Source organism: Chiloscyllium plagiosum, unplaced genomic scaffold (genome assembly GCF_037043375.1).
Source record: "Chiloscyllium plagiosum isolate Xiang-an unplaced genomic scaffold, Cpla_swu_hap1 HiC_scaffold_19, whole genome shotgun sequence".
Classification (NCBI taxonomy): domain Eukaryota; kingdom Metazoa; phylum Chordata; class Chondrichthyes; order Orectolobiformes; family Hemiscylliidae; genus Chiloscyllium; species Chiloscyllium plagiosum.
In genome coordinates, this window is record NW_028270157.1 from 42,383,644 (window position 1) to 42,411,565 (window position 27,922).

Sequence of the window (27,922 nt, forward strand, 5' to 3'; positions counted from 1 at the left end):
GTTCTAGATCTGTGAGCCTTACTTTGGTTGTGGGTAAAGTGTTGGAAAGGGTTTTAAGAGATAGGATTTATAATAATCTAGAAAGGAATAAGTTGATTCAGGATAGACAACACTGTTTTATGAAGGGTAGGTCATGCCTCACAAACTTTATTGAATTCTTTGAGAAAGTGACCAAACAAATGGATGAGGGTAAAGTGGTTGATGTGGTGTATATGGATCTCAGTAAGGTGTTTAATAAGTTTCCCCACAGAAGGATATTGCACAAAATATAGAGGCATGGGATTGAAGGTGATTTAGTGGTTTGGTTCAGAAATTGGCTAGCTGAAAAAAGATAGAATTTGCTAGTTGATAGGAAATATTCATCCTGGAGTTCAGTGATTAGTGGTGTACTGTTTTGGGTATCTGTTTTGGGTCTACTGTTTTTTGTCATTTATATAAATGACCTGGATGAGAGCCTAGAAGGATGGTAAATTCGTGAATGACACTAAGGTCAGTAGAGTTATGGATAGTGATGAAGGATGTTGTAGATTACAGAGAGACATAGATAACCTGCAGCGCTGGGCTGAGAGGTGGCAAATGGAGTTTAATGTGGATAAGTATGAGGTGATTCACTTTGGAAGAAGTAACAGGAATGCAGAGTACAGGGCTAATGGCACGAGTCTTGGTAGTGTAGAAAAGCAGAGAGATCTCAATGTCCAGGTAAATAGATCCTTGAAAATTGCCACCCAAATTGATAGGGTTGTTAAGAAGGCATATGGTGTGTTAGCTTTTGTAGGTAGAGGGATTGAGTTTCAGAACCATAAGATCATGCTGCAGCTGTACAAAACTCTGATGTGGTCACATTTCGAGTATTGCATGCAGTTCTGGTCACCGCGTTATAGGAAGGGTGTGGAAGCTTTGAAAAGGGTTCAGTGGAGATTTACTAGGATATTGCCTGGTATGGAGGGAAGGTCTTACAAAGAAAGGCTGAGGGACTTGAGGCTGTTCTCGTTAGAGAGGCAACTTAATTAAGACATATAAGATAATCAAATGGTTAGATAGGTTGGACAGTGAGAGCCTTTTTCCTTGGATGGTGATGGTTAGCATGAGGGGACATAGCTTTAAATTGAGGGGTGATAGATATAGGACAGGTGTCAGAGGTAGTTTCTTTACTCAGAGAGTAGTAGGGGGATGTGGAAAGCACTGCCTACAACAGAAGTAGATTCACCAACTTTAAGGGCATTTAAATGGTCATTGGGTAGGCATATGGACAAGAATGGAATAGTGTAGGTTAGATGGGCTTCAGATTGGTTCCACAGGTCGGCGCAACATCGAGGGCCGAAGGATCTGCACTGCACTGTAATGTTCTATGTTCTATATTCTACCTACTGGGATTTTCTTGTATTTGCTGCATTTGCTGCTGAAATACACTATTTTTGCTTTTTCTTTAGAAACTTATTTGTAGGTTATATACAATGATACAACATCTGTCACCATAATGGCCAAACTGGTCTAAATCTTTGAGCACTATAGGGGATTGGGCATGGAGTGTAATTGTACTCCAGGTTGCAGAAGCACAACTTCAGCTGTATAGCTTCCTTTACGTTCAAAAATTATTTATGAGCTCTTGCTTGTGACAGTTAAGGGAAAGTACTAAGGGAGAAACAACGATTAGTAGGCAAGTGAGTGTCTATGATGGATTACAACAATGTAATGCTTCATTTCACTATCGATTGCCACACAGAGGAAAGATAATACAGTGCAGCCAAGCAATCAATGAGCGTAGGTCCTCCAGCATGACCAAGTGAATGCTATGAATTAAAGTTAAATTGTAAATGAATCGAAAAGAAAGATGCATTTGTCATCTTCTTTGTACAAACTCCCTATTGGTCTTTACTTCTTCAGACTAATTCGTTGTGTAAGATTCTTTATTTTTTTCCCAGTAACTCTGTGATACAATTTTTATATCAAATTTAAGTTCAGCTGTCACGGTCTGTGATTTGAAGCTTGCAAGTTTTTGGCAAAGTGTGAGTCATTTTGCGTCCAGTGAACAGGTTCTCACTGTTAGACCAATTGGATGTTCTCATCGAGATTTTAACCACATAAATGGCATTTCAGTCCTTGTGGTGAAAATCACATTTGACATCTGCCGCAGCTTACTACGCACTATTCTCAGAGCAACTCATCAGAGGAGGTCAACCCACCACACCATGCCACATGGGTCAGTGCCATCTCCAAGGTGAGAAGGACTGCAGTATAGAGGAAGGTGAATGACATACACTGTTCTGCCAATACTCTGCTCTCTGTTACCTTGAACTACACCCTGGCAAGTAAACCCTTGGCATGTCTGGCCTGTCCAGAGCCAAACACTCTCCAAGGACACCCAACTAAACCTCCAGGTCCAATGGTCTTCACCATGGATCAGGCTCACCCCACCCTGTCTGTAGACAAGGGTTACTCAGCAAATTGCAGGAGGAAGAAGAAGAGAAAATAGTACCAAGCCACATAAGGGTGACAACAGCTAACAATGTTATGCAAATAGCTTGCTTTACACACTTTGCTTTGTGCTCATTTCGTTTTTTCATAAGCCCTTTATTTTAATCATTTTCGAGGGTATCCCTGATTCTATTTAGACTCTGAATGCTCCATTGTACTCTGAAGCATCACACCTTGGGTATTAATGAAGTGCATTTATAGGGGCATAGATTAAGCACCAAAGACTTCATTTGGAAGCAGAGCCAGCAATGCATGTGCATGACATCAGCTCACTCTGACACTTCAGATGACCCACCCTTCAAAACTGCATCCTGTGTGGCTGGCTGCACTGTACATTGGAAGGATTTCCCAGCAATGATGGTGTCATGGAGATGCAACACAGAGAGATGGTCAATGCTGCAGGATGCCCCGGGAGGAGGCATGCTGCATGCCTCTGTGACCAACATATCATGTGTTGGAGGACAATAATTTCCCACGCAAATGTCCAGTGACTGGTTGCAGATGTAGCCCCTTCCCTCACAAATTTGTTCACTTACCCTGCACATTGTTAGCTCCTTCACAGCCATTGTCCTCAAGATTGTACGCTATCGATGAGCTTTATGATTAACATGACAGTCAGTAATCCTCCGTGAGTGACTTCTAGCTTCAGTGTAAATCTGCTGCAGAGATTCCCAACATTACCCTCACCTTTCTAGGTGACCATTTCATCAGCCCCATAGGCTTTTCCCAGTCATCACCCAAGCTGTGTACATGCTCCTGCACCTATCTATCCATTATTTCTCCCTTTCCCCCAGAACCCCTACCTCAATAAATCTGTAAATAGGTGACAGGACAACTGTGGCTCACCCCTTAAGATTCTTGATCCGCATTGTCTGGGGTGAGCCACAGTTGTCCTGTTACCTATTTACAGATTTAATGATGAGAAGTTCTAGGGGAAAGCAGGGGATAATGGGTAGACAGGTGCAGGAGCATGTACACAGCTTGGGTGATGACCAACTAGGTGACCCAACATCAAACATCTAACATCAAACAGAACAGCTATTAATGCCATGTGTTACAATCTGTATTTTAGTTGAAACTGCATTTTTGACATTGAATTCATTCTTTTTTTCAGATTAGATTCCCTACAGCATGGAAACAGGCCCTTCGACCCAACAAGTCCACAACGACCCTCCGAAGAGTAACCCATCCAGACCCATTTCCCTCTGATGAATGTAACTAACACTATAGGCAATTTAGCATGACCAGTTCACCTGACCTGCACATCTTCGGAGTGTGGGAGGAAACCAGAGCACCTGGAGGAAGCCCACGCAGACATGGGGAGAATGTGCAAACTCAACACAGACAGTCACGCGAGTCTAGAATCGAACCTGGGATCCTGGTGCTGTGAGGCAGCAGTGTTAACCACTGACCCACCGTGCCGCACCCTTCCATGGCCAGGGAGACAAAGGCAGGTGGGGAGGGACACCCCAAACATTAAATTTATGATCCTGAGGATATCCTGTAGGTTGTCCTGTTTACTCATAGAGTCATAGAGATGTACAACACAAAAACAGACCCTTCGATCCAACCCGTCCATCCTAAGCAGATATCCCAACCCAAACTAGTCCCACCTGACAGCACCCGGCCCATAGTCCTCCAAACCCTTCCTATTCATGTACACATCCAAATGTCTTTTAAATGTTGCAATTGTACCACTTCCTCTGGCAGCTCATTCCATACATCTACCATCCTCTGCGTGAAAATGTTGCCCCTTAGGTCTTTCTTATATCTTTCCTCTCTCACCCTAAACCTATGCCCTCTAGGTCTGCACTCCCCCACACCAGGGAAAAAGACTTTGTCTATTTACCCTATCCATGCCCCTCATGATTTTGTAAACCTCTATATGGTCACCCCTCAGCCTCCAACACTTTAGGGAAAACATCCCCAGCCTGTTCAGCCTCTCCCTAGAGCTCAAATCCTCCAATCCTGGCAACATGCTTGTAAATCTTTTCTGAACCCTTTCAAGTTTCACAACATCTTTCCGATAGGAAGGAGACCTGAATTGCTCACAATATTCCAACAGCGGTCTAACCAATGTCCTATACAGCCACAACATGACCTCCAACTCCTATATTCAATACTCTAACAAACAAAGGGAAGCATACCAAACACCTTCTTCATTATCTTATCTACCTGTGACTCCACTTTCAAGGAGCTATGAACCTGCACTCCAAGGTCTCTTTGTTCAGCAACACACTCTCGGACCTTGCCATTAAATGCAGAAGTCCTGCTAAGATTTGCTTTTCCAAAATGCAGCACCTCACATTTATCTGAATTAAACTCCATCTGCCACTTCTCAGCCCATTGGCCCATCTGATCAAGATCCCGTTATAATCTGAGATAACTTTCTTTTCTGTCCACTACACCTCCAATTTTGGTGTCATCTGCATACTTACGAACTATACCTGTTATGCTCAAATCCAAATCCTTTATATAAATGATGAAAAGTAGTGGATCCAGTATTGATCCTTGTGGCACTCCACTGGTCACGGGTCTCCAGTCTGAAAATCAACCCTCCACCACCACCCTCTGTCTTCTACCTTACTCACTGGGAGAAAGTAAGGACTGCAGATGCTGGAGGTCAGAGTGGAAGAGTATGATGCTGGTAAAGCACAGCAGGTCAGGCAGCATTTGAGGAGCAGGAGAATCGATATTTCGGGCATTTGCCTTTCATCAGGAATTCCTGAAATGTCGACTCTTCTGCTCCTCAGATGCTGCCTGACTGACTGTGCTTTTCCAACTCCACACTCTTCGACTGTTTACTCGCTGCACTGGTATCACCCTGCACTTCCAGCAACTGAGTGAACAAGCATTTATTAGTCTGAAAGCTACAGTGGTCAGCCTAACTAATGGTGGATGCCTTTAGATGCCCTATTACAGGAAATTCTGGATAATCCCTGTCTCTTGCTTCTAGCAATGCTTCTATTTGGAGCATAAGGATTATCCTGATGTTTGGGATCAGTGTCAAACATTGTAGGTTCAAGCCCTACTCCAGATAGAGTCATAGAGTCATAGAGATGTACAGCATGGAAACAGACCTTTCGGTCCAACCCGTCCATGCCGACCAGATATCCCAACCCAATCTAGTCCCATCTGCCAGCACCCAGCCCATATCCCTCCAAACCCTTCCTATTCATATGCCCATCCAAATGCCTCTTAAATGTTGCAATTGTACCAGCCTCCACCACTTCCTCTGGCAGCTCATTCCATACACGTACCACAGTCTGCATGAAAATGTTGCCCCTTCGGTCTCTTTTATATCTTTCCCCTCTCACCCTAAACCTATGCCCTCTAGTTCTGGACTCCCCGACCCCAGGGAAAAGACTTTGTCAATTTATCCTATCCATGCCCCTCATAACTTTGTAAACCTCTATAAGGTCACCCCTCAGCTTCCGACACTTCAGGGTAAACAGCCCCAGCCTGTTCAGCCTCTCCCTGTAGCTCAGATCCTTCAACCCTGTCAACATCCTTGTAAATCTTTTCTGAACCCTTTCAAGTTTCACAACATCTTTCCGATAGGAAGGAGACGAGAATTGCACACAATATTCTAACAGTGGTCTAACTAATGTCCTGTATAGCCACAACATGACCTCCCAACTCCTGTACTCAATACTCTGACCAATAAAGGAAACCATACCAAATGCCTTCTTCACTACCTGCGACTCCACTTTCAAGGAGCTATGAACCTACGGTCCAAGGTTTCTTTGTTCAGCAACACTCCCTAGGACCTTACCATTAAGTGTATAAGTCCTGCTAGGATTTACTTTCCCAAAATGCAGCCCCTCACATTTATCTGAATTAAACTCCATCTGCCACTTCTCAGCCCATTGGCCCATCTGATCAAGATCCTGTTGTAATCTGAGGTAACCTTCTTCGCTGTCCACTACACCTCCAATTTTGTTGTCATCTGCAAACTTACTAACTGTACCTCTTATGCTTGCATCCAAATCATTTATGTAAATGACAAAAAATAGAGGACCCAGCACCGATCCTTGTGGCACTCCACTGGTCACAGGCCTCAAGTCTAAAAAACAACCCTCCACCACCACCCTCTTTCTTTTACCTTTGAGCCAGTTCTGTATCCAAATGGCTAGTTATCCCTGAATTCCATGAGGTCTAACCTTGCTAAATCAGTCTCCCACGGGGAACCTTAAGTGTTATCAAGGCTGATAATTCGGTGCTGCATTGAGACACAACTGTAGTGTTTTTGTTTTTCAAACCTAATGTTAAACCTCTGTCATTAATCCCATAGAACTGTTCAACTCGAGGAAGATGTTTTCCTCTGTACTGTATTCTGGTAAATCTGTATTCTGGTAAATAAAAGCAAATGAACTGGTGAGATAGCTATTGCTAAATCCTGCTGCCCATAAAATATCTGCCTTCATTCTGATCTTAAAATTAGCAATGAAACACTGTAGCATCCTGAAAGAATGAAGAGTACTGGAAATCCAACTGTTTCACTGTAATTTGTTTATCGTGGAACTGACTGACTGCAGAATATAAGCTCCCCCTGCAGACAATATCCAGTATTATTCTGTTGAGAATTTGTCATTGGTCAACAGCCAATGAATGTTGAGATGGGGACAGCTCAGTCCAATGTACCACGTTCGAACACCCATATATAGCCGCCGAATAGGAGACTTAAAATATTCAAAGCTTCAAAATTAATATTCAAAACTTGAAATTACCGAGGCTAATGCACTGACAGGGAGCCATGCTTATATATTGAAGTGCAAATTTTAACTCACGGGAAGGAGACCTAATCCATTTTAATGACTCAGCCTCAATAACAACATAGGGCAAATTGCCCACCGGAACAAACATTCAAAGCTTGGTAACTGTTGTGCCTTCCAGAGGCCATCCTTGCAGGATAGATGCGGGTTAAGGGGAAATCACAAGATGACAGTGGTTTAAACTTGCTCTATGATTTCTGAAAATATCTGTTTCTGTTCTTCCCAGCTAATGAAAAATATCTTTTGCACAATCTTCTAAATCTCACAACAACAGCTTTATTAGAATGTGTGGACAGGGCGCATTGGGCTAAGCTGGAATGGCCTTTGCCTGCCATGGGCTGATTGCCTGCAGAGGACTCAGTGGGCTCATTAAGCAATTGGGCGAACCCTGATTTTCTTAAGTTTCAGGTGAATGCCTCAACTGCTTAACAAAAAGAAGGTAATTCAGTAGCACCGATGAAAGTTAAAATGCACCAAAATTGCCTCACCAAAAGCAGCAATTCACTTTTCAACTGAAGTCAATACACAAATCCCAATTCCCAGTCTAATTTTACATTCTTTTTGAATATTTAGTCAATTCCATTTCAAATGTGCACATTTCAGTCCAATAGTGGAAAAGGAGAAGGGGAACATTTTGATCAGAGGTAGTTGTTTATAGAAGGTTGTGTTTAAGACAGTAGTAAACTTGAAGCATTTTATAACAGTCCTACCCTGCCAACGTACTCCCTCATCCTGCACCGAGTACGCCTGCAAATTTAGAGATATTTGTCAGTTGGTCTAGCACAATATTTGAAGCTTCATGGACAGATTCCTGAACAATAAGTCTTTTATACTAATTAATTATTTCATTCTAGTGATCAGTACTTGTTCAACATTAAGATTGTATCAAGTCCACAGCACAGGAACATTTTATTCAGTCCAACAAGTCTTTGTTTCTACTCTGTGTGAGACTCTTCCCACTCTGATTTCCTCTCATAACCTTTCTATTCCATTCTCCTTTGTGGGTTTATCCAGCTTCTCATATATATTTATGATATTTACCTCAACCACTCCTAATAGTAATAATGTAAGATCTTGAGTTTGACAGCCACAAAAACCTAAACTAGGCAGTTGAGTACATAGGTAAAAACAATGACTGCAGATGCTGGAAACCAGATTCTGGATCAGTGGTGCTGGAAGAGCACAGCAATTCAGGCAGCATCCGAGGACAGGCAAAATCGACGTTTCGGGCAAAAGCCCTTCATCAGGAATAAAAAGGGTAGAGATGAGTTCAGTGGGGCAGGAGCATGCTGAGACAATGGGTCGGCCAGGGTGGTCAGGCTTGTGGATCTTGGGAAGGAGGTAGAACCGGGCAGTGCAGGGTTCCCGGACTATGAGGTTGGAAGCTGTGGGTAGGAGATCTCCTGAGGTGATGAGGTTCTGTATGGTCTGGGAGATGATGGTTTGGTGATGGGGGGTGGGGTCATGGTCAAGGGGGCGGTAGGAAGAGGTGTCCTCGAGTTGGCGTTTGATGAAGGGCTTTTGCCCGAAACGTCGATTTTGCCTGTCCTCGGATGCTGCCTGAATTGCTGTGCTCTTCCAGCACCACTGATCCAGTTGAGTACATATAAGTAATTTCAGGTTGTTTACTAAGAAGCAACAGATTAAATATGATGCATTGGCTGAATAGACAGGAAAAAATACCATTTGAGAGTTGTTTCATTGCTAACAGAAGATGACTAGTAGATAGTGTCGATTTCAGTAACTTGAGATGGCAACATTTTGTTCTGTAGAAGAAGTGTTGGGGAACCCTTGCTCTGTTCTCTTTTCCATCTTATGAAGGTGGCTGCCTGACAAACATTGACCCATGTCACTGAGCACTCATTAATATACATTATTTCTAGGGATTGATAGATTACCTTATATCAATTACTTGCTTGAATCTTTCCAAACAATTAATATAAGACAGATGGTCATGATGGATACAGTGAGGACTGCAGATGCTGGAGATCAGAGTTGAAAGTGTAATGCTGGAAAAGGACAGCTGGTCAGGCAGCATCTGAGGAGCAGGAGAATTGACATTTCAGGCATAAGCCCTTCACCAGGAATGGTCATGATGGTCATCACCCCACAAGTCATCAATCTCTTTGCCCGAAGTCTACTTTTCAGTTTACCTCATACTGAGGGTCATTTGTTAGCCTTTATAAAATGCTCATATAGATAAAAGGGCACACAGAGCATTAGTTTACTGACTGAAAAAAGTCAACATGGAAGCATGAACCAAGAGACCTCAACATTTGTAGAGTCTGTTTATGTGTTTTATCAGAGAAATAAAGAAAACAGTTTCTGCTAAGGGTGACTTACGGCACCTAGGTCAATTCCATATGAATTCTATACTTGTTCATTTAATAGTGATTCATTTTCTTACAGAGAGTTCCATATTCTCACTAATGTTTGGGAAAGAATATTTCTCCTAAATTCACTATTGGCTTTATTAGTGACCATCTTATTCTTATAATTCTGGCCTCCACCACAAATGGAAATCTATAAATCTTCCCATTGAATCACTTTCATATAACTCAAGTCCCTCCATCAGGTCAGCCCTCAATCTTTTATTTTCTAGAGAAAGCATCCCAAGCCTGTTCAGTTTCTACTGCAAGTTATAACCTCTCAGTTCTTGGATTATTTAATGTTACTTTTTTTGCATCTTTTGTCACACCTCAATATTCTTTTTAATTATATGGAGATTAGAATCATTCTCAGTAACTTCTAGTGTACCACGAATTGAAATACTTTCGACAGAACTCCCCAGATATTGAGTCATATCCCATATGCCTGCATGCTGACTTCTCTGTTTTGTCCAGGTTAGGATGCTTTTATGAAAGCGATGGAAGAGAATGGTTGGGTTAAACTGCTGAAGGGTTTGAATACTGGGAACATGCCCAAGTGTCTGGCAAACTGTAATGGAATTTGGAGCTAAGGGAGACTGATAGTCGCCACCAAGCAACATTGTGAGGGGAGTGGCGATTAATGTACCCAGTAGGACAGCAGGGGGAGAGGCCAGCTGCAAAGAGGGCAGCCAGCAGGCAAAAAGAGAGGAAACAACAGCTGGATGCATTACTTTCATTTCCGTTTCCAGTTTCAGTTCTGCATGTGGAAACACAATGATGTCAATGGCACCAACTGCCTGTTCAATCATAATGGTAAGATGTACATTTATCTAAAGACATTGAAATCAGTCAATGTGTCATGTGCCAAGAAACTTGCTTCTCATGTTTTAATTTAGAATGAGAATGAATAAGAAGTTACACATATAAGACATTAAAGGTTTGCTTCAAATTTCTAGCTTAAGAAGACAATTGAGTTAGACTCAAAAGTACTTAAATAACCAGTATTTCAGTTGCTACTTGGCAAACTGGAGAAAGGGAGAAAAAATATGGTATGTTACCAGCAATGGGTGGGAATCTCTCTCCCTCCGCTGTTCATCTCAAAAATGGCATTCATTGAAAAAACAAACTGGAGAAATGATCAATCACCAAGAACTCAAAGATATTTACAAATTTCACCATTGCCGAGGATACAAGTTAACTATTAAATAATTGTGATCTCAGATTAAAATCTGACACCCCGAGGACTCTTATTACATAAAACTGTGCAGATTTTATTCTTCCTGTTTGTAACAGACACTCCTTTTATAAACTATACACATACTTTTATGGTTTTTTTAAATTTATTAATGGAATGTGGACTTCACTGGCTAGAACTTCATTGATTGTTCATGCCTAATTATCCAGCAAAAGGTGGTGGTGAGCTACTTTCCTGAAATGCTCCATCCTAGGAACAACCAAGGTGCCATTAGGAAAATAGTTTCAGCATTCTGACCCAGCAACAGTGATGGAGTGAAGGTTTGGGGCTTGTTATGGACTAGGCCAGACCACTCAAAACATTCTTCATCAGGCAGCCCAGACCGTAACTTCACTATTTGTTTCGGTAAGTGTACAGTGAAAATTACCCAGAGTAAGTTAGCTAGGTTGACTACTAGGTTTTAAAAACAAACAGAAATTTATTCACAAAATTACAGAATGAAACACAAAGAACAGAATATAGAATACCCACAGATTTAAGTCCATCCAAACTAGATTTAATTATATTGTTCTGAAAAATACATGCAACAGTCCCAATAAACGAACCCCTTTAACACAGAGCAAAAATAAAACAAAGGCTTACATGTTGAAGTTAGAAGGACAGAAGGAGAGAGAGTCTAGCAACCTGTTTCCACACAGCCCACTGCTGAACGAACTCAAACAAGACTTCAGCTTTTAGGACTGACCACTCCCTTTTCATTATACATCTAAGACATAAAAGCTTTGGCCTGAATTCTCATCTGTTTATGTATAAACAAAAAGGCCTCTCAGTAAACCCTTTCATCTCTGTACCAAACCAGTTGTTGCGGAGTCCGGACTGTTTCACGACCCCTCTGGAAAAACCAAGGACACAGTATCCTTGAGAAAAGGAACAGCTTTTATAAAAAAGGACCAGCTTTGGGACAGGCTGAAGCTTACTCTTTTCAGCAAAGTTTTAATTTCATGAATGGTCTCTCTTAGCAAGACTTAGCAAGTTTCATACCAAACTAACTAACTATCTTGACTCTATGGCTTCCCTCTTGTTTAATTGAAGGTCCATTCTACCACTTGATGTACCTGGAACAACTCAGCACTGCTGAAAGAACCTAGTATGGACCATAACCCGGGTCCACCACCATCTTCAAAAGGCTGTTGTGTGCCCGAATGAGGACTGTCAATCTGGAACTGTCCTGTACAGTTCCTGAGGTTTTCCCTGGACATGGCAGACAAGGGAACATGTGCATCCTGCTTTGTGTACAGAGGTCTGGAGGTCCTGCTAAATAGGGTGACAGAGAATGGACATCTTCTTCCCCAGGACCAGCAAAGGAAGCCACCATACCAGACCATGCCAGTGTATTCCAAGGTTACCACCCAAGTCAGTGCAGTTCAGCTGTCTGAAGGAATGACCAGCAATGTAGAAAGATCAATAACCACCGCTGACCCTCACCAACGCAAGTGCCATCATCTTCTCTCTATTAAGTCAAGAGAGCACAAGGCAGGGGCAGCTGGGAAGGTATATTAAAATATAAAATTCTTACCTCACGAATCAGTGGAATGAAGGCTGAACAGGAGAAGAAGCAGACACAGGGACTGCTGGGTAAGTGAAATAATATATTCCGGCAGTGGCTAAACCTAAAAGACTGCACGTGTAGTGTCTCCTATCCATCCTCCTCCGCAAACCAAAAAAATAGATTCTGTGTGGAGGATTGGTAAGGTAAAGTGTTTTTGGTAATATAGAGCAGAGGGGATGGAGTCTAGGGCAGTTATATGCTCCTCTTGCAGGATGTGGGAGTGTCAACGCTGGTGTCCCTGTTAACTTCGCCTGCGAGAAATGCACCCAACTCCAGCTCCTCACAGACCGCATTAGGGAACTAGAGCTGGAGTTGGATGAACTTCGGGTCATTTGGGAAGCTGAGGGGGTGATAGAGAAGCATGAAAGGGAGGTAGTCACACCTAAGTTACAGGACAAAGGTAGCTGGGTGACCATCAGGAGAGGGAAAGAGATTGGGCAGACAGTGCAGGGAACACCTGTGGCCATGCCCCTCAATAATTAGTATCCTGTTTTGGATAATTTTGGAGAGCAACCTACTGGAGAAAACCACAGCGGCCAGGTCACTGGCACTGAAACTGGCTCTGTGGCTCAGAAAGGGAGAGGGGAGGTTAGGAGAGTGATAGTGATAGGAGATTCAATAAGTTAGAGGAACAGACAGGAGATTCTGTGGTCATAACCAAGACTCCTGGATGGTATATTGCGTTCTGGTTGCCACAGTAAGGGAAGTCTTGGATTATGTCTACAGGATTCTTAAGGGGGAGGGTGAGCAGCCAGAAATTGTGGTACACATCGATACCAATGACATAGCTAGGAAAAGGGATGAGGACCTGAAAAGTAAAAATAGGGAGTTAGTTTGGAAGCTAAAAGGTAGGATGAGCAGAGTAGTAATCTCAAGACTGCTACTGGTGCGATTGGCTAGTGAGGCTAGGAACAGACAGCGAGTGCAGCTGAACATCTGCCTGCAGAACTGGTATAAGGGGGAGGGCTTCAGATATGTGGATCATTGGGATATCTTCTGGAGAAGGTGAGATCTGTACAAGGAGGATGGGTTGCACCTGAACTGGAGTGACAACAATATCCTGAGTGGGTGGTTTGCTCGAGCTCTTCAGGAGGGTTTAAACTAGTTTGGAAGGGGAATGGGAACTGGAGCTATGGATGCAAGGATGGGGTAGCTGGTGACCAGGCAGATACAGCATGCAGAGAGTCTGTGAGGAAGGATAGACATTGATAGGGAAAAATTGCAGTCAGTGTGATGGGCTGAAGTGTGTCTATTTTAATGCAAGAAGTATCAGGAATAATAGTGATGAACTTAGAATATAGATCAGTACTTGGAGCTACGATGTTGTGGCCATCACAGAGACTTGGATATCACAGGGGCAGGAATGGTTGTTGGACGTTCTGGGATTTAGGTGCTTCAAAAGGAATAGGGAGGGAAGTAAAAGAAGTGGGGGAATGGCATTGCTAATCAGGGATAGTATCACAGCTGCAGAAAGGGAGGTCATTGAGGAAGCTTTGTCTACTGAGTCAGTATGGGTGGAAGTCAGAAATAGGAAAGGAGCAGTCACTTTATTGGCAGTTTTCTATAGATCATCAAATAACAACAGAGACACGGAGGAGCAGATTGGGGGGCAGATTTTGGAAAGGTGCAGAAGTAATTGGGTTGTTGTTCTGGGTGACTTTAACTTCTGTAATATTGATTGTAACCTCTTTAGTTCAAATAGTTTGGATGGAGCAGATTTTGTCAGGTGTGTCCAGGAAGAATTGCTGACTCAAATTGCGGATAAGCCGATGAGAGGGGAGACCATATTGGATTTGGTGCTTGGCAACGAACTAGGTCAGGTATCAGATCTCTTGATAGGAGAGCATTTCGGTGATGGTGGTCACAACTCCCTGACCTTTACTATGGACATGGAGAGGGATAGGAGTTGACTGTATGGAAAAGTATTTAATTGGGGGAGGGGAAATTACAATGTTATTAGGCAGGAACTGGGGAGCATAAATTGGGAACTGATGTTCTCAGGGAAATGCACGACAGAAGTGTGGAGATTGTTTAGCAAGCACCTGCTGTTAGTGCTGGGCAGGTTTGTCCCACTGAGGCAAGGAAAGGATGATAGGGTGAAGGAACCTTGGGTGACAAAGGATGTGGAACATCTAGTCAAGAGGAAGAAGGAAGCTTACTTAAGGTTGAGGAGGCAAGAATCAGACAGGGTTTTAGACAGTTACAAGATAGTCAGGACGGAACTGAAGAATGAACTTAGGAGAGCTAGAAGGGAGCATGGAAAGGCCTTGGCTTGTAGAATTAAGGAAAACCCCAAGGCATTCTACACTTAGATGAGAAACAAAATGATGGCCAGAGTGAAGGTAGGGCCGATCAGAAATAGCAGAGGGAACTTGTGCCTGGAGTCAGATGAGGTAGGGGAGGTCCTTAAATGAATACTTTGCTTCAGTATTCACTAGAGAGAGGGACCTCATCGTTTCTGAAGACAATATGAAGCAGGCTGATATGCTTGAACAGGTTGATGTTAAGAAGGAGGATGTGCTGGAAATTTTGAAAAACATGAGGATAGATAAGTCCCATTCGACCAGACAAGATATACTCAAGGTTACTACAGGAAACAAGGGAAGAGACTGCTCGCCTTTGGCAGTGATCTTTGCGTCCTCACTGTTCATTGGAGTAGTACCAGATGATTGGAGGTTGGCAAATGTTATTTCCTTGTTCAAGAAAGGGTATAGGGATAACCCTGGCAATTACAGACCAGTCAGTCTTATTTCAGTGGTGGGCAAATTACTGGAGAGGATTCTGAGAGACAGGGTTTATGATTATTTGGAAAACTATAGTTTGATTAGAAATAGTCAGCATGGCTTTGTGAGGGGTAGGTCATGCCTCACAAACCTTATTGACTTCTTTGAGGATGTGACAAAACGGATTAATAAAGGTAGAGCAGTGAATGTGGTGTATGTAGATTTTAGCAAGGCATTTGATAAGCTTCCCCATGGTAGGCTCATTTAGAAAGTAAGGAGGTATGGGATACAGGGAAATTTGGCTATCTGGATACAGAATTGGCTGGCCCATAGAAGACAGAGGGTGGTAGTAGATGAAAAGTATTCAGTCTGGAGCTCGGTGACCAGTGATTTTAGCACTGATTTGTTCTGGGACCTCTGCAGTTTGTGATTTTTATAAATGACTTGGATGAAGAAATGGAAAGGTGGGTTAGTAAGTTTGCTGATGACACAAAGGAGTTGTGGATAGTGTGGAGGGATGTTGTAGGTTGCAAGGGGACATTGACAGGATGCAGAGCTGGGCTAAGAAGTGATAGATGGAGTTCAACCTAGAAAAGTGTGAAGTAATTCATTTTGGAAGGATGAATTTGAATGCAGATTACAGGGTTAAAGGCAGGATTCTTGACATTGTGGAAGAACAAAGGGACCTTGGGGTCCACGCCCATTGATCCTTCAAAGTTGCCACCCAAGTTGACAGGGTTGTTAAGACGGTATATAGTGCATTGGCTCTCATTAGCAAGAGGATTGAGTTTAAGAGCCGCAACTCTATAAAGTCCTGGTTAGATCATACTTGGAATATTGTGTTCAGTTCTGGTCGACTCATTATAGGAAGGTTGTAGAAGCTTTAGAGAGGGTGCAGAGGAGATGTACCAGGATGCTGCCTAGACTGGAGGGCAAGTCTTACGAAGAAAGATTGATGGAGGCTAGGGCTTTTCTCTTTGGAGTGAAGAAGGGTGGCTTGATAGAGGTGTACAAGATGATGAAAAGCATAGATAGAGTGGATAGTCAGAAACTTTGTCCCAGGAGGAAATGGCTATCATGAGGGGCATAATTTTCAGGTGATTAGAAGAAGGTTGAGGAGTAGTGTTCTTTACACAGAGACTGATGGGTGTGTGGAATGCTCTGCCAGCAGTGGTAGTAGAGTCAGATACATTACGGACATTTAAGCGATGCTTGGATCGGCACATGGATGATAGTACAATGAGGGGTATGTCGGTTAGTTTGATCTTAGAGTAGGATAAAAGGCTGGCACAACATCAAGGGTTGAAGGGTCTGTACTGTGCTGTACAGTTCTATGTTCTATTACCTCACTCTATTTCTAACATTGTACCCATCTCCTATAAAGACCCAGACCCACCACAGTTTCTACCAGCTGTAATGCCTTCCCTGACTCACTATCATCACCCCAACTCCCAACAACACTACCCCTTCATACTCACTGCATTGTCTACTCACTCAGGGCATCTCCCTACCTGCACCAAAGGGAACAGTTGTGTCACTCACTTGCATCTTCCTTAATTCTTCCATGTCTCTCATTCCAGGAGGAAAATGATTCATAATAGGACAGAAGGGGTCAAGACAGGTGGTGAGCTGCCTGAATTCAACTTCTCTCCCGTTATGATGAGAGAATCCAGACTCTAACAACCCCAAGTATTTACTGGAATCATGCGATCATAACGATATCCGCATAATTTCATGTAAATCATGTGCATCTTGTAATGTAACATTTAATCCGCTGTTAAATAGTAGAGCAGTTATATTGGCTGTGATCAGAGTTCATTTTGTTTCTTTTACTTATCAATATTTGGTTGACTGATTGATAATTGTTAACTCCCAAACTGTTTCTGAATGCTTTACTCAACTAACTGATTTTTTCTGGTACTTGTTATAATTATTGTTTGTTTTGCAATTTGCCCTTGACCAAAGAAAATTACTAGGCATGTCCATGACATACGCCTGGTGTGAATATTTTAACCACTATTCTGTTTGCTATTTATTACATCTTAAATTATTTTTCTTCATTTACTCAGCTGAAGAATTTCAGAAAACGAACAGCAACATGGAAGGAGTGAATGAAAAAGTCTTATCCCAGAGCTACTTTTGTGAAAAGAAAAGGAAGTTCATAGAAAGAGAGAAATGGAGCAACAAATTGGAATTCGTCCTGTCAGTTGTTGGAGGAATAGTTGGACTGGGCAACATTTGGAGGTTTCCTTATCTCTGTTACAAGAATGGAGGAGGTAGGTTGTGAAATGAAATGAACGCAAGATTAAGATACAGAGTACAACAGTAAAGTTGAAATGGTGAATATGGTGAAAACCATAGTAAGAACACAAGTGGGATACCATATGTGGTTCTGAGTTCTACTCAATTAAAAAAATGCTGAAGCAATAGCGAACACACAGTGCATGTTCGTTGGGATGCTACCTCAGTTATGAAAATAATAATAGAAAGGCAAACTCGAGAAATTAGGCCTATTCTCATTCAAACAGATGAGTAACTCGTTCTGAGGAAGGATCATCTGACGTGAAATGTTAACTCTGATTTCTCTCTGCTGATGCTGCCAGACCTGCTGAGCTTTTCCAGCAATTTCTGTTTTTGTTTCTGATTTACAACAGCTACAATTTTTTTGATTTTTATTAAAGAGCAATTGATAGTTGAGTTATAAGTGTGAATGGAAGAGACCAAATAAATAGAATGTAGAACATAGAACAGAGAACAATACAACGCAGATGTATCTGCCCTCGATGTTGCGCCGACCTGTGAACTATTCTCAGCTCATCCCCCTACGCTAGCCCAAAATCATCCATGTGCTTATCCAAGAATTGTTTAAATCTCCCTAATGTGGCTGAGTTGACTACATTGGCAGGTAGGGCATTCCACGCCCTTATCACTCTCTGAGTAAAGAACCTGCCTCTGTCATCTGTCTTAAATCTATTACCCCTCAATCTGTAGTTATGCCCCCTCGTACAAGCTGACGTCATCATCCTAGGAAAAAGACTTTCACTGTCTACCCTATCTAATCCTCTGAATTGGGATAGATAGGGTAGACAGGAATAGAGAATGAAGATATAAGATTAAATATAAGAGATTTAAAACAGAGATAGAGAAAGCTTATTAGATTGAAGGATACAAAATGTTGGAATGCACCACGGGCGTTAGTGACTGAAGCAAAGCTCAGGTCAGCATGCTAGAATAGAGTCATAGAGATGTACAGCATGGAAATAGACCCTTCGGTCCAACCCATCCATGCTGACCAGATATCCCAACCCAATCTAGTCCCACCTGCCAGCTCCCGACCCATATCCCTCCAAACCCTTCCTATTCATATACACATCCAAATGCCTCTTAAATGTTGCAATTGTACCAGCCTCCACCACATCATCTGGCAACTCATTCCATACACGTACTACCCTCTGCGTGAAAAAGTTGCCCCTTAGGTCTCTTTTATATCTTTCCCCTCTCACCCTAAACCTATGCCCTGTAGTTCTGGACTCCCCGACCCCAGGGAAAAGACTTTGTCTACTTATCCTATCCATGCCCCTCATAATTTTGTAAACCTCTATAAGGTCACCCCTCAGCCTCCGGCACTCCAGGGAAAACAGCCCCAGCCTGTTCAGCCTCTTCCTGTAGCTCAGATCCTCTAACCCTGGCAACATCCTTGTAAATCTTTTCTGAACCCTTTCAAGTTTCACAACATCTTTCCGATAGGAAGGAGACCCAGAATTGCACACAATATTCCAACAGTAGCCTAACCAATGTCCTGTACAGCCACAACATGACCTTCCAACTCCTGTACTCAATACTCTGACCAATAAAGGAAAGCATACCAAACGCCTTCTTCACTATTCTATCTACCTGCGACTCCACTTTTAAGGAGGTATGAACCTGCACTCCAAGGTCTCTTTGTTCAGCAACACTCCCTAGGACCTTACCATTAAGTGTATAAGTCCTGCTAAGATTTGCTTTCCCAAAATGCAGCACCTCGCATTTATCTGAATTAAACTTCCATCTGCCACTTCTCAGCCCATTGGCCCATCTGGTCCAGATCCTGTTGTAATCTGGGGTAACTCTCTACACTGTCCACCACACCTCCAATTTTGGTGTCATCTGCAAACTTACTAACTGTACTTCTTATGCTCACATCCAAATCATTTATATAAATGACAAAAAGGTTAGATATATGGTCAAAAGAAAAGGATAATGAGGGTATATAGGAACAAGATAAGTGCATTGAATGGGGTTACAGTGAATGATTAAATACCAGGTTAAATGACTTGTTTTCATCCTCTATTTTCCATGTAATTCCATGGAATGATCATTTAAAATTATTTTACAACTGGGTCCTTTCAGGTTTCCTTTGCCACATTCACCCAGCAGTTGCTGTTCTTTGCATCAAAATGCTTTATTCAAGAGGGTTGCTCAATTTATATCCCTTCTAATGGAAGGTCATAGACAAAGAGAGCACCATTCAATTCTACAGCCTGTCAGGGTCACACAGGTGCAAGCAGCAATATAATAAATGGCTGAATTTTTGACTAAGGAATACTTCCATTCTATGAATATTCAGTCTGTGTGCAGTATTAAGTATCTTAACTTGCACATAAGTATTAGATATTTATGCATTCAACAATTCAAAAGACTAATCTTACAACCATTCATCAATATGACTGATTGTGAGCAGGATTATGGTTGGTGCTCCTGCAAAGCTTCACTTGACAGTTGAAGATGTTCCTAATAATGAAGTCCATATCCATATTACAGCAGTGACTACACTTCAAAGTACGTCATTAGCCTCATAGCTCCTTGGGTTACCCCGAGATCATGACAGGCGCTATATAAATCTTTCATTACAATGATATAAAGAGAAAATGTGAGAGATCAGATTATTAGAAATTTCTAGTCCCAAATTTCAAGCATTTATTCAATTTACTGGAGCCCGATCATAGAAACATTGTGAGATTCTCAAACTCAAAGTAACTGTGAGTCCTACATAATATTTGAGTGAAAAGTAGCTTCTTGTTTCCAAAGTTGCAGACAATGGTGAAAGGACATCATTCCCTGTAGAATGGAGAGGGCAGAATTACTCAGCTGGTCAGGCAGTGTCCGTGGGAAGAAAAGATGGAGGATGGAGAGATTAAATGACAAATGATTCATGTTGCAGGGCCAAAGGGAATGGAAATAGGACAAGTAAAAGTCTCTCAACATTGAGTTCAGCCTTTTTAGCAGGGAGACATTGCTTACCTGGAAAGACTTTTGGGTTTGCTGAGTACCTGTCTAAGAATGAGAATAAAAGAGTGAGAAACTGCTTGGATTGTAAGAAGAGAAGTCAATTAACTGAGCTTTATAATTGTGAACTCCAAGTGGCCCTGTGTTTTGGAAGAGAAATTGATTGGGTGAGAAGATCAATATAACACAGAGGGCTTTTGTCCGAGTTACTTTGATAGTATTTGATGAAGTAGCTTTTTTTTCCTGAAATGATTATTTCAGTCAAGGTGCACTTACAGCCATAGAGTCACAGAGATGTATAGCATGAAAACAAATCCTTTGATCCAACTCGTCCATGCCGACCAAATATCCTAACCTAATCTAATCCCATTTGCCAGCACCTGACCCATATCCCTCTAAACCTATTCATAAACCCATCCAGATGCCTTTTAAATGTTGTAATTGTACCAGCCTCCACCACTTCCTCTGGCAGCTCATTCCATAGACACCCCACCTCTCTGTGAAAAAGTTAAGTCCCTTTTTATATGTTTCCCCTCTTGCCCTAAACCTATGCCCTCTAATTGTGGACTCCCTCACCCCAGGGAAAATACCTTGTCTATTTGTCCTATCCATGCCCCCCCATGATTTTGTAAACCTCTATAAAGTCACCCTTCAGACTCCCCGATGCTCCAGGGAAAACAATAAAGGAAAGCATACCAAATGCCTTCTTCACTACCCAGAAAATTCAGCAGGAATTTAAAAAGGAGGTCCTCGAGGGTAGTAATATCTGGATTACTCACTGTGTTACGAGCTAGTGAGTGTAGGAATAGGAGGATAAAGCAGATGAATGCATGGCTGAGGAGCTGGTGCAGGGGTAAAGGGTTCACAGTTTTGGATCATTGGAATCTCTTCTGGGGTAGATGTGACCTGTACAAGAAGGATGGATTGGACCTGAATTGGAAGGGGACTAATATACTGGCAGGGAGATTTGCTAAAGCTGCTCAGGAGGATTTAAACTAGTAAGGTGGGGTGGGACCCAGGGAAATAGTGAGGAAAGAGATCAATCTGAGGCTGGTACAGTTGGGAAAGGGAGCAAGTCAAACAGTCAAGGCAGGGACAAAGAGAACAAGGTAGGACTAATAAATTAAACTGCAGTTACTTCAATGCAAGAGGGTTGAAAAGGGAAGGCAGATGAACTCAGAGCATGGTTAGGAACATGGGACTGGGATATCATAGTGATTACAGAAATGTGGCTCAGGGATGGGCAGGACTGGCAGCTTAATGTTCCAGGATATAAATGCTACAGGAAGGATAGAAAGAGGGCAAGAGAGGAGGGGAAGTGGCGTTTTTGATAAGAGATAGCATTACTGCTGTACTGAGGGAGGATATTCCTGGGAATACATCCAGGGAAGTTATTTAGGTGGAACTGAGAAATAAGAAGGGATAGCCACCTTATTAGGATTATATTATATACCCCCTAATAGTCAGCGGCAAATTGAGAAACAAATTTGTAAGGAGATTTCAGTTATCTGTAAGAATATAAGGGTAATTATGGTAGGAGATTTTAACTTTCCAAAAATAGACTGGGACTGCCATAGTGTTAAGGGTTTAGATGGAGAGGAATTTGTTAAGTGTGTACAAGAAAATTTTCTGATTCAGTATGTCGATGTATCTACTCGAGAAGGTGCAAATCTTGATCTACACTTGGGAAATAAAGCAGAGCAGGTGACTGAGGTGTCAATGGGGAGCACTTTGGGGCCAATGACCATAATTCTATTAGTTTTAAATAGTGATGGACAAGAGTAGACAGGATCTAAAAGGTAAAGTTCAAAATTGGAGGAAGCCTAATTTTGATGATTTTATGCAAGAACTTTCAAAAGCTGACTGGGAGCAGATGTTCACTGGTAAAGGGACAGCTAGAAAATGGGAAGCCTTCAAAAATGAGACAATGAGAGTCCAGAGACAGTATATTCCTCCAGAGACAGTATATTCCTGTTAGCGTAAAAGGAAAGGCTGGTAGGTGTCGGGAATGCTGGATGACTAGAGAAATTGAGAGTTCAGTTAAGAAAAAGAAGGAAGCATATGTCAGGCATAGACAGGATCGATCGAGTGAATCCTTAGAAGAGTATAATGGCAATAGGAGTATACCTAACAGGGAAATCAGGAGGGCAAAAAGGAGACATGAGATAGCTTTCGCAAATAGGGTTAAGGAGACTCCAAAGGGATTTTACAAATACATTAAGGACAAAAGGGTAACTATGGAGAAAGTAAGATCAGCAAGACAGCCTATGTGTGGTGCCGCAGGAGATGGGGGAGATACTAAACGAATATTTTGCATCAGTGTTTACTATGGAGAAGGACATAGAAAATAGAGAATGTAGGGAAATAGATGGTAACATCTTGAAAAATGTCCATATTACATAGGAGGAGGTGCTGGATGCCTTGAAATGCATAAAAATGGATAAATCCCCAGGACTTGATCAGGTGTACCCTAGAATGCTGTGACAAACTAGAGGAGTGATTGCTGGGCCCCTCACTGAGATATTTGTGTCACCGATAGTCACAGGTGAGGTGCCAGAAGACTGAAAGTTGGCTAACATGGTGCTACTATTTAAGAAAGACGGTAAGGAAAACCCAGGGAACTATAGACCGGTGAGTCTGATGTCAGTGGCGGGCAGGTTGGAGGGGATCCTGAGGGACAGGATTTACATGTATTTGGAAAGGCAAGGACTGATTGGGGATAGTTAGCATGGCTTTATGCGTGGGAAATCACGTCTCATGAGCTTGATTGAGTTTTTGAAGAAGTAACAAAGAGGATTGATGAGGGCAGAGTGGTAGATATGATCTATATGGAGTTCAGTAAGGCATTCAACAAGGTTTCTCATGGGAGACTGGTTAGCAAGGTTAGATCTCATGGAATACAGGGAGAACTAGCCATTTGGATACAAAACTGGCTCAAAGTTAGAAGACAGAGGGTGGTAATGGAGGGTTACTTTTCAGACTGGAGGCCGGTGACCAGTGGAGTGCCACAAGGATCGGTGCTGGGTCCACTATCTTTCATCATTTATATAAATGATTTGATGTGAGCATAAGAGATGAGTTGGTAAGTTTGCAGATGACACCAAAATTGGCGATGTAGTAGACAGCAAAGAAGGTTGCTTCAGAGTACAATGGGATCTTAATCAGATGGGCCAATAGGCTGTGGAGTGGCAGATGGAGTTTAATTTAGATAAATGCAAGGTGCTACATTTTGGGAAAGCAAATCAGAGCAGGACCTATACACTTAATGGTAAAGTCTTGGGAAGTGTTGCTGAACAGTGAGACCTTGGAGTGCAGGTTCATAGTTCCTTTAAAGTCCACTTGGCTTTACACATCCTACACTAATGTATTTGAAATTTCCTTATGACCGTAAAACATTGGTAGTTTTTAACAATATGTGACTAGTGCACTGTTCAGAGTATTGAATGCATGTCTGTTCATTACTGAGTAACTTTGTGGAATTTATTTCTTCTTGTTTAGTCTCTTAACCTTTTCAACTGAAGCAGTGATAGTGCAGTTTTTGTGACCCTAGATCTCTGCTTTGAATGCATAGTTATTAGAAAACTCAGACAGACAACATTTTATTAATTTTACTCACTTTGTAAATTCCTTATTTATAACAGGATCAGATTGACATTAAATGTGCTGTTTTCCTACAGATTGAGAGAGAACCCTTCAATGAAGGACAGGAACAGGCCTTTCGATCTACCAAGCCTACATCAATTCAAATCCTTATTTAAACCCACTACTTATCGTCACTGCACAGTTTCTATCCCTCTGTTTGCCTCCTGTTCATGGGTCTATCAAGTTTAATCTTCAATGCTGTTAACAGGCCAGCATCCATCACCTCCATTGCCAGTATGTTCCAGGCATCCACCACCTTCTGTCTGAAAAATTGTCCCTGCACTTCTCACCTAATCTTTCTCTGTCTCATCTTGAATATGTGCCACCACCGTTAGTAACTTTACCAGAGACAAACATTAAAAATATTTCATGCCATTATTAAACCTATTGCAACCATTTTTTTTTATTGCACTTTTTTAAAAATAGTGAATTAAAATATGATTAAAATTATAATCTTCACTTGGCTTTTAAACATGGTTTGGAAAATTAATCTAGTTTGGATTCAAATTATTTGCAACCCCATCTTTGTTATTCTTTCATCATCTCTGGATCAAAGTTTTGGAGCAATATAACTCACAATATTGCTGGAGGATTTTCATTACTTGAACATCTCTGAGTTACATAATGTCACTGCTGTAGATATTTTCCAACCAACATGTTCAACAGAGCTCCCTCGATTGCTTAAGATTCTTCAGTAGTCATTGTGTCTTAAGTAATGACTGCAATGAGAAGTAAATTGAAATTAAAAAATATTAAAAGTCATTCTTGTGAAGCGTGTGGAACCAGGGGTGCTCCTCAACCAAGACAGATACAGAGAACAAAGTGAGAATGAGATAGAGAAATCAAATGTGAATGTTCAGGGAGCCTCCACTTACACAAAGAAATGGAAATGTTCAAAACAATCACCAAATCTACATTTGGTGTTTCCAGTGTTGCAGTGACCAAACAGTGAGTGATAAATCCAAAACTAGGAAAAGACCACAAATTTCAAATTTACATAAATAAAGACTGAGTTAGGGTGAGGGTTAGGGATTAGTTCCCTGATGATTGTGATTTTGACTGGAGCCAACCTAAAATGTGATAAATAGATAGCAACACCGGTTAATCGATTTTGGTGGCCAATCAGATCGGCTGGGAACTCTTAAGTCATGACTTCCTTCTGCTGAGGGGCAGAAGTCCAGTCTTCAGCTTGTTTAGGCCATGGGACTATGTTTTGCTGCAGGGCAGCCTTTTTAAAAGCCAATTGGTGAATAATAGATAGAACGGATAAAGGGATAAATAAATCAATATGCCCCTCATAAAATTCAGCCCTCAGAGTATTTTGGTCACAGGACAGTGGTGTTTAGGAAGAGTTGAATGAACAATCGTGTTCCTGCTCTTCACACATAGGGAGGTACATGTTGGTAGTCATGGAGGAATAAACCAATGTGTCACAGATCCAATGACCTCTTCAGAGAGTTGAGAAAGAAAAGGTGCATGATATGATCAATATTGGAACCAGGTTGGAGGTAACAGAAGTAGAAGGTAGTGTGTTAAACATGGAGCAAGGTGGGATGGAAGACAAAATTAAAAGAGTTCATATGATGGCTATGAAACAAGATGAAGGGCGGGAATTTGGAAGACTTAGAGTGCGTCATAGAGTCATACAGCATGGACACAGGCCTATCACTCCAACTTGTCCATGCTGACCAGACATCCCAATCTGACCGAGTCCCATTTGCCAGTATTTGGCCCTCTAAACCCTTCCTATCATATATCCATCCAGATGTCTTTTAACTTTTTTAATTGCATCAACATTTAAATTTATTCTGTTATGTGCCCTCCAATAATCATTATCTTCTTCTTTTTCATATATTTATCTCTTAAAAAAATATGATGACCTCTACATTAAGTATGCCCTGCAGCAAGCCAAACCATACTCCAACACAAATTGCATAGAGATATTTCTCCTCACTTTCAGGAATTATTTTAAATTGACGACTTCATTGTCTGCACAACCCAAAGATGTTACCTTTCCTCCTACTCATTTTTTCAAAGTCCCACTGCTCCAGTGTAAAGTATTTCAATATCTGATGTCCAGCTCCTTAACTCGTTTTCCATGCCCGCTAACCTTGGTGAAACAATACTTTACGTTCTCTGTCGTGTTAATGTCCTTTTCAAAATGAGGCATTCAAAACTTCACATGGTATTCTAACTGTGGGCTTATAAACTCTAACTTCTTTAAATTTATCACGACTTCTTTACTCTTGTACTATAAATCTCATTCATAGGACTCAAAATGTCATTGTTCTTTTTATACCTTTGTCTACTGACATTAATATTTTCAAAGAATTAGACACACATATAAATTCCTAGCTCACTCCAACGATCTCCAGTCTGCAAGGTTCCGCAACTTTCTGTTCCCTTTTTCTCTACCTATTATATTTACCTCTCAGTTTTCCACACTGCATATTGCACCTGCTGTCTGTATTTTCGTCAAGCTGCTAAGTTTTGCTCAGATGGTCAACTTTTCCAATTCTTGTTTGTGCTGTGCCTCTGGGAGCTGGAAGCTGTTGATTTGGAGATTGCTTTGAAGCTTAAAATTAACCACAACACACTTATACACTGAAACATAAAGAATGTTCAAAATGAGTCGCATCAGATTATGGGCTGAAAAATGTCACCTCTAAATCATTTCTTTTTGCAATCCTGGTTCATAAATGTTTCCATGAATGTTAAAAATGAATTGCTAACTTAATTTTAATAACTGCCAGAATGTTGGCAAGGAGCACTTCAATTGGTAATATATTTTCAGTATGTTTTACTATGACGTCAATTAAACAATAATGAGTCATTTTGCATTTTTATAAACTAGTCCAAAAGGATATACTTCAGTGTCTACTGATGACCCTAGCAAAATATGTGCTCATCAAGAAGTCAGGTTCAACCTTATCAAAAATTAAGGAAATGGTAATTAATTTGCAGGTTGTAAATAATTCCCTGAATTACATCCTGAGTCTGAAACTCATAAAATCCTTCAAATTCTGATGCCAGTTATCATATCACATCATGCTGTTGCAAGGCAGATGAATCTTGAACACCTCTTACCTGTCTCAGTCAATGTGATGCAAAGAACAGCCAAAGGTGAATTGCAGCATGTTTTTCTACTTTCTTACATGACTTGTAATTGGAAATGTCACAATGGATACGCATGTTGATGAATGACTAAGATTAACAGAGCTACTAATACACAAATCCATCTTTAGGGAGGTCTCTTATTAAGCAATTATGCTTAGCCTCTCGATATTTCTGGTCATTGTTTAGTAAAAAAAATCAAAGGGCACCCATGCAGGTCTCTAAAATATTCTCAGTGATCATGTGCAGCTTTTGAAAATTTAGGTGGAGAATATATCTTTATTTTTAACTATTGTCTGATTTTTGCTTCGCAAGCGAATCAAAAGAGGGATTAGAATCATGTTGTGCATTTTCTGTATAGTACAGTGGCAATCAACAATGTAATCATTAAAATTCTACCAGTTTTTGCCATTTCTGCTCCCTGAGGAGGATGTATTAATGCACGATAAGACAGTTTAATAAACTGATATATCTTTTGTTTGCTTTTGATAGTTGAAAACATTTCAAAGGCATAGCAAACATAAGAGAGATATCACTTCAGTACTGGGACTTATTTTAGAAGCTTTAGTTCTAGAAACTTGTTTTTCTGATCCATAATGAGATGACAACCAATGAAGCTGAAAACTTTTTTTTGTAGGCAAGACATTTTTTAACACAGAATTGTTAATATGTAAGAACACTGATATTCCAGAACAGACAAAGCAATTTCTTGTATAAATATGTTTGGGATAAAATTCAATGCTGCACAAATGATC

The 27,922-nt window shown here is 41.3% G+C and overlaps 1 protein-coding gene and 2 long non-coding RNA genes across 4 annotated transcripts in view; 2 read left to right on the forward strand and 1 right to left on the reverse strand.

Annotated features, from left to right (window-relative positions):
• Positions 1-3,972, forward strand: part of LOC148146761 (uncharacterized) — a 47,974-nt gene extending 44,002 nt beyond the window's left edge. The window contains exon 3 of the long non-coding RNA XR_015760443.1: positions 3,590-3,972. This is a non-coding gene — a long non-coding RNA (uncharacterized LOC148146761). The remainder of the gene's footprint in view (positions 1-3,589) is intronic.
• The window catches only part of LOC122559634 (uncharacterized), a 159,715-nt gene extending 132,102 nt beyond the window's left edge, over positions 1-27,613 (reverse strand). For both annotated transcript variants that reach the window (XR_006314485.2, XR_015760442.1), the window contains exon 1: positions 26,482-27,613. This is a non-coding gene — a long non-coding RNA (uncharacterized LOC122559634). The remainder of the gene's footprint in view (positions 1-26,481) is intronic.
• The window catches only part of LOC122559632 (sodium- and chloride-dependent GABA transporter 2-like), an 88,584-nt gene continuing 77,817 nt past the window's right edge, over positions 17,156-27,922 (forward strand). Inside the window, exon 1 of the mRNA XM_043709430.2 lies at positions 17,156-17,422. Within this exon, the coding sequence (XP_043565365.2) occupies positions 17,245-17,422 (178 nt within the window). The 5' untranslated portion in view covers positions 17,156-17,244. The remainder of the gene's footprint in view (positions 17,423-27,922) is intronic.